This window comes from Primulina eburnea, chromosome 14, assembly GCF_022965805.1.
Source record: "Primulina eburnea isolate SZY01 chromosome 14, ASM2296580v1, whole genome shotgun sequence".
NCBI lineage: Eukaryota > Viridiplantae > Streptophyta > Magnoliopsida > Lamiales > Gesneriaceae > Primulina > Primulina eburnea.
This window is the reverse complement of record NC_133114.1, coordinates 25,158,428-25,179,613: the sequence shown is the minus strand read 5'-3', so window position 1 is coordinate 25,179,613 and position 21,186 is coordinate 25,158,428. Positions and strand designations below refer to the sequence as shown.

Genomic DNA, 21,186 nt, shown 5'->3' with positions numbered 1-21,186 from the left:
AAAATAAAAAAAATATACAAAATAAATATTAAATGATGAAAATTTAACATATAAATATACAATAAATTTCATTCAAACATACAATATATAAAAATATAGGTAATATTTTAAAAAAAAAAAAATTTCGGGTCAACGATCGTATTGCATTTTACCACTCCTATGAGTGTATCTGCCAGTATTATACATATTTTCTCACCAAAATCCGATTTTTTTTTTACATGGAAACTTTTTGTGGTGCACAAAATGCATCGACGTAGTAATTTTTATGGTATTTGATATTACATGGTCGAATATATTGGATGTTGATTGCTCAACTTTTGAGCTCAACAGAGAATATATCAATTGTCCTTAGCTGAGTTGTAAAGCATTTCAATAATTCTAGATGAAAATATACTTTTAGACAGACTAGAGTTGGTTCAAGCCATTTATTTAAATATAATAATTAAAGAAAAGCTTTAATTTAAAAATATTAACATATCGTTTAACCCAACAAGATGTAACTTTTGACCAAATTTCCCCCTCAAAGAACACACATTCACATTGATTAGAAACATTAAATTTTGATAAAAACATGCCAATTCATTTAATGCCTATATAAATATAAAAGTGATATTATGTGCATGAGTTTTTTTTTTCCAATATATATAAAAATAAGTAAACTAAGTTGTTTATATTGACATAAATCAAATTGAAATAAATGCAAATCTAAGACAATATATCATGCTAATTGTATTTTCATCATTCTGGATTGATCTTGACTGGCCAACAACGCTGAAAATCTTGACAGTGGTAAGCCTTGTTCTTCATAAATTTGACTTCTTTTCCTAGATAAACAGAGAAGGAGTATTTTTGCTGTCATCTTAATATATGTAAGAACCAAACAAAACGCACTTTATTTTCTCAGAAGTTGATATAGCTCAATTCTTCGTATCTTTGGTCAACTTGTATTCCCTCTTCCTAAAGGAGATTTTTAGCAGTATAACAGGTAACAACATTACCAGGTGGGGTATATTGAGGTGCATCCATTCTCCAAAAAACTAAGTTTACTATGAGTTGGTCGTATTTTTAACCATAAAAATGAATCATACAACATCCTAAATTATGTAAGTAGACCTTGGTTTTTACAATACCGGTAAAAAAATCAGGGGATTCCCCGATATTCTGAGCTACACATCATCATCAAGTTATTGTACATGTAATTTAATCATTTGCCAAGAAACTGACCCTAGAAGCACAAGGATGCGACGACAAATCTCTCCTAGTCGCATTTGATGTTTCGGTAAATCCTCCTCACAAACAAGTTTGAGCCTAAATAACCAACTGCGCCTGCAAGTACGTGATTAACACCCACAGTGAGTAAATGTTAAGCAAAGGATCATGTTTGCATAAACTCCTAATGTATATGAATTTATGAACTGAACTGGAGATGAGCGGGGAAACGTAACCAAAAAACACACACCCACACGCATACGAATTCATATATCGCCTTTGAAATTCATAAATTGAGTTGAATGCTCATAACATACCGCACAGAATTCCCAGCCCAAGGCAAAACATCAGTGTGTAACCAAAATAGAAACTCGTCTGAAAGAACCCTGACATTTTTGTCTTCATGGAGTAGTAATATATAGAGTACAAGTACACATAAACTGCTGTTGAAGCAGCAGAGCAGAAGGAAGTCCACTGCCAATGATAATTCTCAGCATTTACCAGGAAATATGTCCCCACAATAGTCACACAGACGGTTACAATCATAAGAATCAGGAAAACCAGAAGCATAAAACCGTAGACATAGTACACCTGTGAAAAAGATGCAACATGGAGATGATTTAGTAGGAAGATATAGAGTGATATGACAGCTTTCAGTAAGCATGAGAAAAAATCAACTACCCGTGATGAAGTTTGTGACAAGGAACCTCTGAATATTAGACGAAGTATCAGTATTTTTTACAACACAGCAGGAATCATGTCACTTTGGAATTTACTTGAGCTGATCCAAGTGTTTTTCTTCGATTCCACTTGACTTTTCACTCATTAATGTATATTTTTCAATCCTTCGAAAAAATATCCCATTGTTCTTTTCTCATAAGAAAAATGACCAAGGCATCAGTGGATTCTGAAAATCCAATCCTCCCCCAACCCTATCCCCGCTAACTCTAAAAAGATGAGGATGAAGATGCCACATTATCCACTTCAATAAGGATAGAAATAGATCATCACTCTTGCACAAATTTGATTTTCAAGTTTTAGATTTCCAAGGTATTTTAGTAGTTGGAGACAGCTAATCAATTTTGCTAAGATATTATACCATACTACAATTGTGGAAAGATTATATCAAAGACATATGAAGACAAAAACATTGTATTAGCTGTGTAAACAACGAATCTTTTTTCTTCACAATTGCCTCATTATATACAAGACTAAACGGGACTAACTTTAGAGACAGAATATTAGCTATCCTAAAATAACTCAACACATAAGGTATAAAATATTTCTTAATAATTATGTACAAATAACTGATTTTATTTCCATTTCTCTACAACACTAATTACTACCTGCTCTACGGAAAATTCGACCCTGCCCCTGCAGGCAGTGCCTGCAGGGGCAGATCCAAGGGCCAGAATTTTTCTGGCCCTTGGTTTTTTTTTTTTAAAAAAATTCACCCCCCCATGAAATGATCTGGACCATTGATTGGGTGTGGGGCACTGCCCCCACACCCAGCGTCGACCAAACCCTGCTCTACCACGCCCCAGAGCGGAAGAGAAGCAGAATGCAATCCAAAAATTGAGGCCAAAGCACTAAAATTCAATAAAAATTATAGGTGCAAGTCTTGGAAGTTATTAAAAACACGAGGTGCAAGACATCTAAGAAATGCCAATTCTATATTGCTTCAAATTTAATTAAGCTCACACAGTGCAATTGTTTTACAATTCAATATTCTTCAGCTGATCCCATAAGCAGTCAAAGGAGCAGGCATAAAAATTTCAATTAAATTATTGATTTAAAAGAATAACAGTCAAGTTACCTTGTAATTCCAAAAGGAAGTGAAAACAAAATACATCTCGATGAAAATGCTACCAAAAGGAAGCAATCCCCCCATCATAGATACTACAGAAGGTTTTAAATACCACTTTTTCTCTGGAATTGGTCGAGGAATGGTCTTTACACGGCATGGATTGTTAGGAGCACCGCTCCAGTTTCTTCCGATAACTGTACCCAGAAGTACCAAGGGAAAAGAAATAAAAGCCCATATGAAAAAAACAATGACCATTGTGCCAAAGGGAATGGCTGCTAGGGACCCATAAAATATGGCAACAGTGTTCAAGATGAATCCTATCCCGAAGCACATGAAAGGGAAAAGTGAAGCCGTGAGAATCATTGATTTGATCGAGTTTTTACCTGCAATAAGATAAGAGCAATAAGTATATATTTACGAGTACCACTAAAAAAGACATTCTGATTTAAAAAATTCCAAGACATAAAAGAAAAGTAAAGTGAAAAAAAGGGTCAAAGAAACAAGGGAAGCTGTAAATACCACCATGGCGCGAGTACATTCCACCACTGACATAGCCTGAAATGAATGATGTGAAGGCATAACATACTATAAAAGTAGTAACTATTGTTCCTCTCCTGATCGAAACATACAGAAAGAAATGTCAGAGAAAACAATCAAATGCTAACACACGTTTCCACATAAAGAGAAAGAACGAATCAATAAATCATCTAGGCTGCCAATTGAAATAGCAGCCCTGAGTTCATCAGAACTCTCAGGAGAGAGGTTCTTGTAGAAAATTGAGGAATAGGAAACAACACTACTTCGTCAATTAAAATCAATTTTTTTGAGAAGGGGATAGGGTATCAATTTTTGATAAGGGGATAGGGTAAGATGCAAGATTGGAAATTTTGAAACATACCCAATGTAAAGCATTCCCACAATAGCAAATAAGATGACAAGTAAAACCAGCATTGCTAGTTGTGCACCAGTGCCAACAAGAGCGGAAAGTAAAGCTAAACTGAGAGGGGTACGAAATACATCTCCATGAACAAGTTTCCAACCAGACTCTTCACTGGCGTCTCTTTCCTAAAGATGTCGAGTTCTAGGATATCAACAATCACTTAAAAATAAATAAACAAATAAATGGGATGAAGCGCCAAGAATATTACCAGAGTTTCTAAATCATCATCCTCGCGGGCATATTTAGCATAATCATTTCGTAAAGTTCGCATCAATATCATTGACACTAGACCAGTAAGGAACATAACCATCATGAAGGAGTTGAAGATGGAGAACCAATGTATCTGCAAGAAAATAGTTGAGATCATAAGAAAATGCTAATACTTGTGGTGTAAACTTTAGGACCTTAATAGTTGTGGTTATAAAAAATAGTAAAAATGAATGGGCTGAACTACTGAAAGTGGCAAATTCTACAAGCAAATAAAACCAAAATTTACATTATTTTCTCAAATAAAATGGCCTCTGAAATCATCACTCCAGATAATATCTAAGTCAAAATGTCAATAGGCTCAATACTACCTAGATCAGACCATTTACATTATTTTTGCAAATGAACATACACTAAAATTATTTATTTGAGATAATATTCAAGTCAGGATGTCAATGCTACCTGGTGCTCAAAAAAGGGATGGTCAAGGTAGACATCAAAACGACGAGCAAAAGAGACATTTGTTGGAATCCATTGCACAGAATATGTCATATCCAATGTCCTTCCCACTTCCAATGGTTTTGGGTTCTGCTGAGTAAGGTTGACTTCAATAATCTACAAGATAAAGAAAGTTAGAGGAGCACTTAAAAAATCTGAAAATTTTCAAGACAGATTTTAAGCAGCCACAAACTTGATTTTTGTTGTACTTCACGGTAATGCTTTTATGCGTGTAGAGCGTGTGCTGATTATCACCTTTTCTTTTGGAATGGAACTCACCAACATATCCTGTAAAAAAACAAGTGATGATGAAATATTGGACTAGCATGGTTCAGAAAACAATTTATCGAGTACAGAGTCCATGGAAACCTTACCCCATAAAGGCAAATCATCTGAACTCGTGGTCAGCACATCAGCAAAAACAGAAAACAATAATGGGATTAGATAGCTGATATCAAACTCTTGTTAGAAACTAAACACTTATGTTAGGGGTATTACGGCCCAAGAACACCCCGTCGCCCAATAACCACATCATAATGCAATCCATAACTCGGGACCATAACAGCTTAAACGCATTAAGCAACTGAAAAAGCACTCAAACAATGGGGAATGTCAATCTTGGGCCATGTTCATGAGTGCGAGTTGATCTCAGTTTAGTTCAGTGTTGGTCATGAGTTAAATATTCAAAGTTTCATTTTGATCAACAATCAGCAAGCAAAGAAGTTTCAAAGCGTGTCACAACTACATTATTCTGTAAAGAAACCATGTACCACCCAATGCCTTGAACATAATCCATCTCTCTGAAATATGTAAGATCCAAAATTTGTAATATCTGCTGCATCAAGTACAAACTAAAGGAACCTAACTACTCTCCATACGTTGTTATCAGATTGTACCAATAATTTGCAAGCAACAAAACATAGTATGAGGGAAGAGATGAGACACCAGCATCAGATAAAGGTGCAATAGACACTGATGCAGAGAACGCTACAGGTTCTAATACCAAGAATCCATATCTTGTAAATAAAAATTGTCGTGTGGAAGTAAATTTAGCACATGACATTGAATTTGACAGTTAAAATTAATCAATCCTAGTATAGGTGATAGCAAATTACCCATGAAAAATTCAAACCAGTAATTCCTGTCAATTGCATCTTTGAATTGTGTGGCTTGTGCTTCATCAAGTTCAATCTCACAAATGGTAGTCTTATCCACAGGCTCTGCCAAATGAAAATAAAAAACTTTATTGACTGTCTACACAACACCTGAATACCCGAATTTGTGATGCGTTCAGGACATCCGCGTACATACTTTGAAATTTTATATTAATCCGGCTGTCAATAAGCTCATTTCCACCCAATACTTCTCCAAGCCCACCCCATTTGTGCGCAGCATTGCCTGATGGGTGACAAAATGGAAGGCTGTAATAATTATATGTTTCTTGAGGATTATTGTATGGACCTACTTTATTTACCCAAAGAACTAAGGGGTCATCGGGCTGATACTGCATGAAAAAAGAAGAGAGAGTTAGACAAAAGATGTGCAGTCCACAGAGGATTTAAACCGGTCGATTTGCGAAAATGCAGGATTGTCCATAAAAGGGAACCAAGTGCACAAATAAATCCAAATCATGAATACCGTGCAATCATTCTCAATGTACTTTCCTCAAATTATTGGTTGGGAACTACAAGACACTCATGCCGACCAATGATCCAGTGACTGTCGTCAATAAGGTGGCTCAACAATACCCCCAAAATGAACCCATAAACTCCTGAATAAATATTTTTCAAAGAAAAAAGAAAGAAAGAAAATCCTCTTGTTACGTATAATTTTACAATAATAAACCATACAATGTCCAGAAATGCCACCCCGTCTATATATCATTAATTGGTAAATAAACTAAGATTTTCCCCAAGTTACGAGGCATACATTCTTGATTTCCTAATACGCAGTGTCCCAGGCAAAACCGCAGCTCTTCAGCGAGCCAGAATCAATGGTAATAATTGAACAACAAAATTCAGAGTTCTTCAAACAAATCTAACCCATTCCACTAATGTATTGCGCAGTTAATCCAAATATGAATGAATTAGCTAAAATGAAGCTGAAAAACAAAATTTATATACTTCACGGCTCAATTGAGAGTGGAAAAATGCAGTGTGTACCTTGTGATCAGACTCAGAAGCGAGCGCCGCCGATATGAAGAATAGGAAGGCAGTTAGAAAAGAAATTGATGAACGGACGGTGGACCGCATCACTGATAGTTGTCTCCGGGATGGCAGTGTGGATTCAGCAGAGCCGGCAATCGGCCGGAGGGAGAAGAGAGGCGTGACCAGATTGTCGGGGGTTTAATTCCTGAGGTTGGGGCTGTCGTTGAGATGACCATTACATGGCATTTTTTTAATTTTTTTTTTAATTTTTCTCTATTTTCCCATCGCTTTTTCTCTTTTATTTTATCTCTATTTTCTTCCATTTTTTCCCTCTTCTGGGAACATTGTTCACATAGTTTTATATAAAATAATATAAATATTTTAATTCTTTTATGTTAAATTAATAATTATACAATTAACAATTACTATATTAAAATTTTATACGTGAAAACTCGTATCATTTTTTTCGAATTCGATGAATATTTTTTTTTTCAATGAACAAAATTTTTAACAATATAAAACTATTAACATGTTAATGCTTAAATTAAAATTTAGAACATTTTCATAATGCAATATCAAAAACTAAAATTCAACACCACATTTTCAACAAAAATAAATAATTCATACGTTTTGAGACTTCATTTCAACAATGTTAATCGGCTATTCTTTAAATAAAAAATCACTCGAGCGTATTATTGGATATATCTCTATTGAAATCCATGATTTTCAAGAGAATGGTGAGTATGATCAAATTGTGCCTACATTATAAGAATAAATATTATAAAATCAATTTTACCATAAAAGAATTGATATTTTTTTGACTTAAGATTTCAACCACTAAAAATTTCTCGATATGACCAAAGAGAAAGTTGATAGGTGGACGGAATTGCAAAATTATTAATTTAACATAAAAGAATTAAAATGTTTGTATTATTTCATATAAAACTATGTGAATAATGCTTGTGAAAGAGGAAAAAATGGAGAAAAATGAAGAGAAAAAGAGAGGTAGAAAAGTGGGGGGGAAAAAAGAAGAATTAAAAAAAATTAAAAAAATGTCATATAAGCACATCATCAGTTGTTATGCTTACCCCACTGGAGGTGATCCGAGTCCTAATTTTATTGATACACATGACTCAAAAGCAGTGTTCAAAAAAGTCCCTGCTGGCGACAACGGTAGTGTACGATCGTCCACCGTCTAGACTTTTAGTTAGACAACGTTTTTTGGTGCCTCCAAATTAATCAACCACCAGGATGATAAGATATAATCTCAGCATAAAAAAGTTTAAATTAAATAGGGATTAAAATATAATTATAAGAAATAATGAAAGACTATACTGCAATTTTGATACATGAATTAAAAAAATAAATAGAAAGCTATTTTGAGTTGTCGTTTGAGATATGAGTGTCAATTATGGGTTGGGTCAGGTTGAGCAATAGTAATATTCAAAAATTACTCAACTCGAAAACTCTCAACCCGAACCGAAACTGAAACAACCCGATTTTTATTTTTTTAAAAAAATTATATTTTAATTTAAACACATAATAACAAAATCTACCTCATATATATGATTTAAATTTGAATGTCTAATTGTAGAAAAATAAAATATATTTATTAAATCAAATAAACAATTGTTTAAAAAATAAAAAATATTTGAAATAAATATTAAATTATAAAAATTTATGATATAAATATATAATAAATATTTTTTCAGACATATAATATATAAAAATGTAGGAAATATGAAAGATCGTGTGATAGGCACCTTGAGGTGCTTCAAACACAATATTCTCCAAGAGGTGTAATAGCTCGTGTTCTAAGAATGTTTACACTGATGAATTAAATCGAGTTTGATATTAAATCAAGCGGAAAACACTCGAAGTATTCGTTAAGAAACACTGATATATTTTATATCATGTGTAACTGAATAACTGAAAATAAAAGGAATCATTTGTGACATATATCAGTTCAGTTATGGTGAAAACCGAACTGATGGATGCTCTACCTGATCAAATGAGTATGAAAACAGTAGTTAAATAATTAAACACACAATATATGTTTATGGATGTTCGGAGACTTCAACTGCTCCTACGTCACCCCTTCTACCATCTCAGGTAATATCCACTAGAAGACTTTGATATATACAATTGATTTGTACAAACCCACTCAGCTTAGGATTTACTCAACTGCCTAACTGAACTCCTATACTAGACTGAAGACAGCACCTTCCAACCAATACTTATTTAACGTATGTGTGTCAAAGACTACATACACAAGTTTATTATCTTTGTGCAAGACTATATCGAGTGGTGCAGTGTTTGTGTGTGTGTGTGTAAGAGAACTGATTCTTTTATTACAACACGAAAGTGTTCTCACACACTGAGGGAACTGTGCTTCTATTCTAAGCTGATAACACGATGAAGTGTTCCCTCTGGGCCGAATGCTTCTTGTAAGCTGATATGCAATAAGCGTGCATTTTCTATTATTTTTCCACACTCTTCTTTTTCTCATGCTATATTGGTCTTCACTGATCTTCTATTTATAGACGAAAAACTGATCATTCATTGAGACTCAATAATGGTATCCGTTGCAGCTTGAATGTGTTCTTTGAGATTCGTGTCTCGACTTTTCCGACATCTATGCTGGAATATTTTGTCTTTAAACTTTGCTGCAATGTCCAGTATTGTACCTTTGATTGTACAATAATTTTTCCTCAGTGGGCACAGCTGGATTCCATTGAATGAGCTTATCGTATTCTGCAAACTGATCGATTCCTAACTGATGTTCTGAAATGGTCAGTTGAACTGATCTTGAACTGGTTTGGTGAAATCAGTAGGCTCATCAGCTAAACTGATTTCGCTGCTTCAGTTGAACTGGTCAGTTGGGCTCTTCATCAGCTGGACGGGCTTCTGAAGGTCTTCTACTGAACTTCCTATCAGCTGGACAATCAATTGAACTGGTATTTGATACATCAGTTGAACTGATTCAGTTTGGGGGATCAATTGGCGCTTTCACTTTGCATCTCGATAACTTCAGTTTTGGCTTGATAAGTGATCAGTTTGAATCCTGATAAGTTCCAGCTTCATATGCACTTAGGTATAATCATTAATAAAAAAACAACAAGTTTTGTTAAAATCAAAATCAGGATTGTGAACATTAAATTTCTAACACAATATTTTTTAAAAAAATTAAAATTTTCGGGTCAACCCGGACCCAACCTAACTTAATCATTTTGTTCGGGTCAGCTATCGGGTCCAACTCGATCTGACTAAACCCGAAAATCCCAGACCCAAACCTGATTTTTTCGGGTTGAGCCGTGTCATGTTGGTGGGTCGTGTCTGATTTTGACACCCCTATGTTGAAATGACCAAGTCAAATTAATGTTAATTATTAACATATTTGGCTCAAAAGCAATGTTCAAAAACCCCGCTGACGACAGAGGTAATGTGTGATCGTCCACCGTCCCGAATTTTTGTTAGACGACGTTTTTTGGTGCCTCCAAATTAATCAACCACCAAGATATAAGCTTAAAACTTAATCTCAGTAAAAAATTTAAAGCTTAATTGATATTAGTTCGTTGACACACACGTTATGTGCTTGTACAATATTTTTTATAATTCATTTAGTTTATATTTAAATTGAAGATTAAAATGTAAGTATAAGAAATAGTGAAGGAATGCATTCCAATTTTGATATATAAATTTAAAAAATAAATAAAAAATAAAATAATAAAAGGATAAAATAGAAATTGAACTTACAAATTGATATTTAGGAAACAAAATTATATCCGCTGAGCTACATGTGACTTTCATTACAATTTTTACATTTTGTTTATATATATAATTATTAAAACAGACAATGACATCAAAAATTAGTTACTCTAAGTGTCTCAAACTTAATAATATAATAATATAGATATAAAAAGTTATTAATTTATTATTATAATTTTAGATTTTATAAAAATATATATTTCATACAAAAAACATAATACTCATGAATATTTCAAGAGATTTAAGCTTAAAAAAACACATAGGCTTTGCCTAGATGCTAGGCGGTAAGTAGCCGTCCACCTAGGTGCTAGACGACAGGTAGTCACTCGCTTACTGTCTATCACTTTTTAGAACATTGCTGAAAAGTAAATGTTAATAATGATTCCAAATTGCTGTATAGGGTTTAAAAAATGACATTATCTAAGTCTGAATTTTGGTCAAATCACCTTAAAAAAATTTATTTTGGTCAATTATTTCTGTTTTGATTAAAAATTCATTCATCGCTATTTAGGCTCAATTAATTAATGTATTTTTTGAAAATGAAATAAAAAATAATTATATATTCCAATTAAATATGATTTGTCAATAAATATTTTCATACGTTGTCTTTCTCATATTTTCTCAATTGCGATACCTTTTGCTCTCTTCTTCATTCATATGATTTCTTTTCTTCTCTTTTTATTTTCATTCACGCAATGTGATTTTTTTCTCCATTTACCAGCGAGGTATGCGTATTTTCCCCCTACTTTTCTATTTTTAAATTTGTGTGTGTGTTTTGTGATGGTTTTTTTTTGCTTATGATATTGGTCACTTGTGATCTTGCTTGTGTTGTTGGTCACTCAAACTTTTGTGATGGTAGTCTTGGTTTTGTGATAGCGTGTAATGGGTGTTCCTAGTTAGATAATGGTCCCTATAGTTATGTATTGTGATCGGTGTTGTATCATGGTAGCCATGGATGGTGTTGCGTGAAATAATTGTCCATGTTTTGTAGAACGATCGAACTGTGGTGTTTGAGCTGCTGTGCGGTTTAGAAGATTGGTTTTGTTGGAGTGGACTTAAGTCCAATTAATTTGCTCGATGAACAAATGACAGAAGATTTAATAAGTGTCTCTAGAGTATAATTAACTTCAAATAATTTGTCCGATGAACAAATGACAAAAGATTTAGTAGGTGGTACTGGAATGAGCTTAACTCCAATGAAATTGTGAATTTAATTCAAAATCTTGCACTGGCATAGTATTCGTATTGATAGAATTCCATGTGTCCATGCTATAACATGAAGCTACAAAGTCGAAATCAAATGTTATGAAAATTTGTTCATAATATTATACATCTAATACATGGGATTTTGCATATGCTCAAACCGTGTACCTTGAATCTGAGATGTTATTGGACAGTGAATAATCCTAAATTTCATGATCTGCCTCCAGTTGTAAAAGTTAGGGCTGAGAGAGGGACAAAGAATAAAATTCATTCGATTGCGGAGTTTGGTAGGTGTAAATAAAATGAGGTATGTTGGTCGTTGTGATGATATATTGGTCTTTTGATGATACCATTAGTCGTGGTGGTATATGATGGTCGCATTAGTTTCCTCTCAGTCCTCTTGATTGTAAATAATTCTAACAATATCAACTAATAACATAAATTACCATAATTCTACAACCATTAATGCCAACCATCTACAAGTATAAATACTTGTATAATGCTTCATGACAAAAATTTCACTAGAAAAATATGTAAATTGTTTACACAAAACAATAATAGTGAAAGTAACAAAACCAAATTCATTGACACTCCAAGAAATTAAAAATGCGTCAAAATAGACCAAACTGAAAACTATATTCATAAACCGAAGTTGTTTAAAACAAATAAAATAACACTCTTTGATCAACACTTTGCATCAGTGTTGTTCTTCAAGTGTCTTTAACACCAATCAGCAACACAGCATAGACGTGAATCAATTACTCAAATTCTTCAACATGAAAATTATTTTCAAAGCATTCTCTGCAAAAGTTTGCTGTCCAAACCCACGAAAAACCCCGAAAAGCACGCATCCACGGCTGTAAGACGCTCCATATGTATATCCAATACTTGACCTAAAATATGGAAACAAGATTTTCATTAGAGATAAAATATTTTAAAGAATATCATATTAAAACCTAAGGACATTCTAGATCAACCACGAGATGTTGCTTTTTCTTTAGAGGATGAACAGTCCATGTCAGACTTCCTAAATAGCATAAAAGAAGTCAAATCAGAAAGGAAGCAGTGCATGAGTCTGATGATTAGCCTGATGAGGAAATGACTCGAGAATTCGAGGAGAATCACCCAACTTCAGCCTCCAGTCCCTCATCCACTTCAGATTTTGAGAATGAGGAATATGTTGATGCAGAGTCCACTGATGCTGAATCTGAAACAGTCGCTTAAGAGAATTAAGATGTAGCTGATGTTGTCGGTGGTGTTGACAACATCACTGACAATACAACTGGTACAGACTCTGATTTAACTGTTGCTTTCACCAATGCCTTCTATTATGAGGATGCCATGACCAGATGGTAACTGTAAGCTAACCGAGAATTCATCCACATGCTGACTAGTTATTTGATATTTTATGTGTGTCTGAATAAATAATTTTTTCCTGATATGCTCTGAGTTATAATAATTGGCGAGTTGTTGGCATCATCGACAACAAAAAGGAAATTGTTGGATAACATTAATTTTTTTGGTGATTTGACAAATGTGTGAAAAATTACTAATGTAAAAATTCAACAAGTCTCGTGATAATTAAGCAGAACTCGATAAAGACTAATCATAAAAAGACTTCAACAATTCTATCTCTAAGTCACTAAATCGAGTTTGGGGAGTTGATATCTAATCTTTAAATTTGTCGAATTCTTTCTCAGCAAATCTTAAATTCGGAAGAATGTTATAAGAAAAAAACAAATTTATTATGGACATTAAATGCCAGTGTACCCGAGCATTTATTGTTGTGTATCATTTCAAGTAAAAGACAAGGACACGTGGCACTGTATAATATTTTTGTATCAGGCCTTAGACGATCTCATTTTACACGTTCAAATTTGAATGTTGTAATTTTTGTATAACAAGCGGATTGAAGATTCAAGAAACTCTCTACAATCTACGATGAATCGTTATCTTGTTTAGGTGTTCAAGTATTCTTCGAATATCCTGCTGAAGTCATATGGCACACACTCAAAAGTTTAAATAAGATCTTTTAGGATCAACCATGTTGTTCTAATATTCACATTGTGTAGTAGCCCGAATTCCAAATTGGGTAATAAACGGAGTAATGGTGATTAAGAAGGTTTAAGGGGTAATTTTGGCTATGGTCATGATCGGACGGACCGAAGAGGGTTCGGAAGCACCGAAGAGTTCGGACGATCCGAAGTGTAGTTCGGTGAATCCGATCATAGGTGTCAAGTGTTGATCGACACGTCATTTTCCATGCATGTTCGGACGGTCCGAAGTGTATGATCGGAGGATCCGATCATGAGCTGTCAAGAGCCAATGGACACGTAGCGTTCGGACGTTCCGAAGTGTTGTTCGGAGGATCCGAACATGGCCTATAAATAGTGCTCGGATTTCCTCATTTTGACTTGCCAATTTCTTGAGTTTTCTCTCATTTTGGAGAGTTTGGAAGGTTTCTAGGGTTAGTTGTTGGTCGAGCGATAGCTAAGAGCTGCCAGGAGTAGTAGCGTAGCGGCGACTGAGTTTCAAGGCAATCGACATCAAAGGGCTGTCGACGGACGAAGGTAAACCCTAAACCTTTGGTAGTACTAGAGAGTACTGGTTTTGCTAGTCGAGCATGGTAGTATTGATTGAGTATGCTTTTGATGCGTAGGCTTGTGCTAGACCTGATTAGCGGTGTTGCATAAGGCTAGGCTTGCTGTGATAGAGGTACGAAAGTACTATCCGAGATATCCTGGTTGAGTATACATTCATATATGTGTTGCATGAGTATTTGCTGCATTGTTATATGTCATATGATGCATGCTATTATGTCACGAGTTATGATGCATATTGCATATCATGTTGAGCCGTATCTCCTTCGAGATAGCCTTTACTGTTGAGCTGTATCTCTTTCGAGATAAGCTATATCTTGGGGCCGCTCAGCCCTGTCTTGTGGACGCATGGACACCGAGAGTACACAGTGGCCGACGGGTCGGGAGGGCTTCGGTGGTCCGGGACATTTTAGGTCCACGTCTGTCTTATAGTGGATGCAGTGACCCAGAGGTTGGACCGCGCGGCACTATCCACTTGGCGCCTCTAGACTGAGCATTTTGAGATCCTTTGTGATTCCTGTTTCTTGACTACCCTGGTATCATATCATAGCATGTGCATTTCATATAGGTTTGTATACTCATACTTTTGTACTGGGCGTTCTTATCGCTCACGTCCTCGGTTTTGTTTATTCTTGGACACCCCATTCCCACGGGGCAGGCCTCAGGTTGGATGGCTCAGGAGGAGCAGGAGGAGGACGTTGAGTAGCTGGTCGGTTTAGTTTTCAGTGTTTTCCATTTGATTCGATATGGTTGTACTGGATATTTCATTTTGAGTTAGTCTAGACTTCGTTTTCGATTGGGTTGTATAACTTTTGTTGTTGGCCATATTTCCGCTGTTATCTCTGATTATAATTATTAGGTTAATTGCATGCTTAGTTTTTGATTAGTAGGTGATTCTGGAACGGGTCACTACATTTATGGTATCAGAGCATGCGTATGATTTTGGGATATAGATTCTGTTTTGGGATTTTCGTTGACCATTTTACCATTTTCCCTATTCTATCTTGTAGCGATGGCTGACCATTTTGATGACGGGAGTAGTCAGGGGAGTGTAGGTCGATGGGGTGACCAGGACGATCATAGACGTCATCGTGAGCATCGTCATCGTCGGGATGGTCCTAGGCGTTTCGATATGCATCGTTTCATGCAGATGGGGCCTAAGCCTTTAGTTGGCGGTGAGACTCCCGATGATGCGGAGGATTGGTTAGAGCGCATGGAGAGTTGTTTCCGCGCATTCCAGTGCACCGATGAGCAGAAGATGGAGACCCTTAGTTTTCTTCTCGAGGGCCGTGCTCGCAGGTGGTGGCGATCGACTTCTGCGCCGATAGTTCAGTCGCAGGGTAGAGCGACTTGGGTCGATTTCCGTGCAGCGTTCATGCAGCTGTACTTTCCTCCAGCCCTTCGCCAGGCCAAGACGATTGAGCTCCTGAACCTTAAGCAGGGGAGTATGTCTGTTGATGAGTATCAGCAGAAATTCTTTGAGTTGTTACCCTTCGCTCCTCATATCAGTGGCAGTTCTGAGGCCAAGTATGATCATTTCCTTCAGGGCCTTAATCAGGAGATCTTTGATCGAGTCACTGTCTGTGATAATCCTACTTCTTATGATGGGTTAGTGAACCGGTGTCGCCAGGCAGAGATCAGTCTCCAGCGTGGTAGGGCTATTCTTTCTTCTTCTAGACCTCCGAGTACTTTGAGGCCTCGATCTCAGTCATTCAAGAAATCTGGTTCATCTTCTTCTGGATCTGGATCTCGATCTAGTGGTGTTTTCCGCTTTGGTAAGAAGAAGGAGTCTTGTGCGCATTGTGGGAAGAACCATCCATCGGAGCAATGCCGAGTAGCCGCAGGAGCTTGTTATCAGTGCGGAGAGATGGGGCATATTAAGAAGAATTGTCCTCAGTTGCGAGGTGGAGCAGGATCCGGTTCTGGATCTCAGACGACTGTTCAGCAGAGGAGGCAGGGTCAGGCAGTGGGTAGTTCGAATCTTCGACCTCGTGCCCAAGGTCAGGTTTTTGCGCTGAACCAGGATCAGGCTGCAGATGAGACGGAGAGAGTCATAGCAGGTACTTTTCATTTATGCGGTATTCCTGCTTTTGTTCTTATTGATACAGGAGCCTCTCATTCCTTCATTTCTGCACGATTTGTTAAGCGTCATAGGTTACCCTATGTTTCTCTAGACGTCATTCTTTCTGTTTCTACTCCGATGGGTCATTCGGTGTTAGCGAAGCGTCTAGTGATGGGTTGTCCCTTAGATTTTGAGGGTAACGAGTTGACTGCGAATCTTATGATCCTAGAGATGGAAGATTTTGATTGTATCTTGGGTATAGACTTATTGACTACCTACCGAGCTACTGTGGATTGTTACCAGAAGCTTGTTCAGTTTCGTATGACTGAAAGCTCTAGTTGGTTTTTCTATGGTGAGGGAGCGCGACCTCCGATGCCAGTGGTATCTGCTCTGAAAGCCTGTCGTGCTTTAGAGTCGGGCGGGGAAGGCTACCTCATCTATGCGATTGATTCATCCACAGGTAGTGTTGGTCTAGAGGATATTCCAGTGGTTTGTGAATTTCCTGATGTTTTCCCAGATGAGATTCCTGGTTTTCCTCCGGTTAGAGAGGTGGAATTTGGCATAGATTTAATGCCAGGGACTGCACCGATTTCTCGTGCCCCCTATCGTCTTGCTCCGTCAGAGATGAGAGAGCTGAAGCAGCAATTGCAGGATCTTCTTGATAAGGGTTATATTCGCCCGAGTGTTTCGCCTTGGGGAGCTCCAGTCTTGTTTGTCAAGAAGAAGGATGGATCGATGCGGTTGTGCATTGATTATCGCCAGCTGAATCGGGTGACGATCAAAAACAAGTACCCTTTACCCTGTATTGATGACTTGTTTGATCAGCTTCAGGGTACTTCTGTTTACTCCAAGATCGACTTGCGATCGGGTTATCATCATATGAGAGTCAGAGATGATGATATTTCCAAGACTGCATTTCGTACTCGTTATGGGCATTACGAGTTTCTAGTTATGCCATTCGGATTGACGAATGCGCCAGCGGTGTTCATGGATCTGATGAACCGAGTCTTCCGAGATTTTCTGGATCAGTTTGTGGTGGTTTTCATTGACGATATCTTGATCTATTCCCACAGTGTGGAAGAGCATGCCCAACACTTGAGGATTGTGTTGCAGATTCTTCGCGAGAAGCAATTGTATGCTAAGCTGAGTAAGTGCGAGTTCTGGATTGATCGTGTGGTATTCCTTGGTCATGTGATTTCCAAGGAAGGAGTTTCTGTGGATCCCAGCAAGATTGAAGCAGTGCTGAATTGGTCACGTCCGACGACGGTGGCTGAGATCCGTAGTTTTCTAGGTCTGGCAGGGTATTATCGTCGCTTCATCGTGAATTTCTCTCAGATAGCCAGACCATTGACGCAACTTACTCGGAGGGATGTTCCATTTGAGTGGTCATCCGAGTGCGAAGATAGTTTCAGAGAGCTTCGTCGACTTCTGACTTCCGCACCTGTTTTGGCGTTACCGTCAGGATCTGATGGTTTCAGTGTTTACACCGATGCCTCCACTCAAGGCTTAGGGTGTGTGTTGACGCAAAACGGTCATGTGATTGCTTATGCTTCCAGACAGCTGAAATCTCACGAGGAGAAGTATCCCACTCATGATCTGGAATTGGCAGCTATTGTGTTTGCGCTGAAGATTTGGCGTCATTATTTGTACGGTGTTCAGTTTGAAATCTTTACTGATCATAAGAGTCTGAAATATCTGTTCACTCAGGCTGAGTTGAACATGAGGCAACGTCGTTGGATGGATTTGCTGAAGGATTATGATTGCGAGATCAAGTACCATCCAGGTTCTGCGAATCTCACAGCTGATGCGCTTAGTCGCAAGGTGAGAGCCTCTGCACTTCAGACTTGTGCTATGACTAGTGCCATCCAGGATAGTTGCTCGTTGGGGTTTAACTTCAAGCATCGGAAAGGTATGGAGAGCATTCGTGTTGCTACCATTTTATCTGAGCCCAATTTGTTCACTCGGATTCGAGAAGCTCAGATGTTTGATCTCAAGACTCAGAGATTAGCTCGGTTAGTTGGTGGTGATAGCAATTTCCATTATCAGTCCAATGGTCTTCTGTGCTTATCTAATCGGGTTGTAGTACCAGAGGATGACACTTTGAGGGACGAGATATTGTCTCAGACGCATCGAAGCAAGTTAAGTGTTCATCCAGGAAGCAACAAGATGTATAGAGACTTGAGGATGCGGTTTTGGTGGAAAGGGATGAAGCGCAGCGTGTATCAGTTTGTCTCCAAGTGTCTAGTTTGCCAGCAGGTTAAGGCAGAGCACCGTCGACCGGGAGGATTGTTGTTGAACTTACCTATTCCAGAATGGAAGTGGGAGCATATTACGATGGATTTCATTACTCACTTACCATTATCTTCGAGGAACAGCGATGCTATCTGGGTAGTGGTGGATCGACTCACCAAGTCTGCTCATTTTCTGCCGTATAATCGTGATTTCACTTTCGATCGTATGGCTCGATTGTACATTCAGGAGATTGTACGTTTGCATGGAGTGCCTGTCAGTATTGTTAGTGACAGAGATCCTCGTTTTACCTCACGGTTTTGGGGTAGTTTCCAGTCAGCTTTGGGTACTACACTGAGTCTGAGTACTGCTTATCATCCGGAGACTGACGGTCAATCAGAGAGGACTATCCGTACGCTTGAGGATATGTTGCGAGCCTGTGTTATGGATTTCGGAACCGCTTGGCAGGATCATTTGCCTTTGATTGAGTTCGCGTACAACAACAGCTATCATCGTAGTATTGGTATGGCACCATTTGAGGCGTTGTACGGGCGACGTTGTCGTACTCCATTATTCTGGGATGAAGTCGGGGAACGACAGGTAGAGGGACCGGAGTTAGTCCAGCAGGCTATAGATAAGGTTGCAGTAATCAAGAAGCGGATTAAGACTGCTCAGGATCGACAGGCTAGTTATGCGAACACAAAGCGTCGACCTCTTCATTTTCAGCCAGGTGAGAAGGTGTTTCTCCGAGTTTCGCCTTTTCGCAGGATGTTGAGATTTGGTCTCAAGGGTAAGCTGTCTCCGAGATTTATTGGTCCATTCGAGATACTGGAATGTGTGGGAGATTTAGCTTACAGACTTGCGTTGCCGCCGTACCTATCAAGTATTCATGATGTGTTCCACGTATCCTTGTTGAAACGTTATGTAGCAGATGAGTCGCACATCTTACATCCATCTGAAGTTCAAATTGATACGGATTTGTCTTACGTGGAGCGACCAGTTCAGATTCTAGATCGCAAAGATAAGGTGTTGCGGAATAAGATCATTCCTCTTGTCTTAGTGCAGTGGCAGCGTCGAGGCACTGAAGAAGCCACTTGGGAGTTAGAGAGTCGTATGCGTTCGGAGCATCCAGAGCTCTTTTGAGTTGTGCTTTGTATAAGTTTGTGTTTTCAGTTGTAATCATAGTATCAGTTGTATTCAACAACAATTGAGATGTATTAATGATGTTGTTATTTCGTTTTGTTCATTCTCTAAGCCTGATTTCGAGGACGAAATCTTTTAAGGGGGGGAGAATGTAGTAGCCCGAATTCCAAATTGGGTAATAAACGGAGTAATGGTGATTAAGAAGGTTTAAGGGGTAATTTTGGCTATGGTCATGATCGGACGGACCGAAGAGGGTTCGGAAGCACCGAAGAGTTCGGACGATCCGAAGTGTAGTTCGGTGAATCCGATCATAGGTGTCAAGTGTTGATCGACACGTCATTTTCCATGCATGTTCGGACGGTCCGAAGTGTATGATCGGAGGATCCGATCATGAGCTGTCAAGAGCCAATGGACACGTAGCGTTCGGACGTTCCGAAGTGTTGTTCGGAGGATCCGAACATGGCCTATAAATAGTGCTCGGATTTCCTCATTTTGACTTGCCAATTTCTTGAGTTTTCTCTCATTTTGGAGAGTTTGGAAGGTTTCTAGGGTTAGTTGTTGGTCGAGCGATAGCTAAGAGCTGCCAGGAGTAGTAGCGTAGCGGCGCCTGAGTTTCAAGGCAATCGACATCAAAGGGCTGTCGACGGACGAAGGTAAACCCTAAACCTTTGGTAGTACTAGGGAGTACTGGTTTTGCTAGTCGAGCATGGTAGTATTGATTGAGTATGCTTTTGATGCGTAGGCTTGTGCTAGACCTGATTAGCGGTGTTGCATAAGGCTAGGCTTGCTGTGATAGAGGTACGAAAGTACTATCCGAGATATCCTGGTTGAGTATACATTCATATATGTGTTGCATGAGTATTTGCTGCATTGTTATATGTCATATGATGCATGCTATTATGTCACGAGTTATGATGCATATTGCATATCATGTTGAGCCGTATCTCCTTCGAGATAGCCTTTACTGTTGAGCTGTATCTCTTTCGAGATAAGCTATATCTTGGGGCCGCTCAGCCCTGTCTTGTGGACGCATGGACACCGAGAGTACACAGTGGCCGACGGGTCGGGAGGGCTTCGGTGGTCCGGGACATTTTAGGTCCACGTCTGTCTTATAGTGGATGCAGTGACCCAGAGGTTGGACCGCGCGGCACTATCCACTTGGCGCCTCTAGACTGAGCATTTTGAGATCCTTTGTGATTCCTGTTTCTTGACTACCCTGGTATCATATCATAGCATGTGCATTTCATATAGGTTTGTATACTCATACTTTTGTACTGGGCGTTCTTATCGCTCACGTCCTCGGTTTTGTTTATTCTTGGACACCCCATTCCCACGGGGCAGGCCTCAGGTTGGATGGCTCAGGAGGAGCAGGA

General features: G+C 38.1%; 1 protein-coding gene across 1 annotated transcript; it reads right to left on the bottom strand.

Annotated features, from left to right (window-relative positions):
- Positions 1–1,078: 1,078 nt before the first annotated feature.
- LOC140811778 (transmembrane 9 superfamily member 1-like) lies at positions 1,079–7,057 on the bottom strand. The gene is made up of 13 exons (XM_073169845.1): positions 6,996–7,057; positions 6,824–6,955; positions 5,973–6,165; positions 5,777–5,881; positions 5,036–5,053; positions 4,855–4,949; positions 4,626–4,778; positions 4,165–4,299; positions 3,915–4,081; positions 3,536–3,630; positions 3,026–3,399; positions 1,527–1,800; positions 1,079–1,326 (listed from the first exon to the last, which is right to left on the bottom strand). Exons 2-13 carry the CDS (start codon positions 6,911–6,913, stop codon positions 1,259–1,261), a joined length of 1,767 nt encoding a protein of 588 aa, XP_073025946.1. The 5' UTR covers positions 6,914–6,955; positions 6,996–7,057; the 3' UTR covers positions 1,079–1,258.
- Positions 7,058–21,186: the final 14,129 nt, after the last annotated feature.

Coding starts and splice junctions, on each gene's coding strand:
- LOC140811778 (XM_073169845.1), bottom strand. CDS start 6,913: ATGCGGTCCACCGTCCGTTCATCAATTTCTTTTCTAACTGCCTTCCTA. Junction 6,166..6,823: donor CTTCTGAGTCTGATCACAAG/GTACACACTGCA, acceptor TTTTTCATGCAG/TATCAGCCCGATGACCCCTT. Junction 3,400..3,535: donor AATGTACTCGCGCCATGGTG/GTATTTACAGCT, acceptor ATCTTATTGCAG/GTAAAAACTCGATCAAATCA.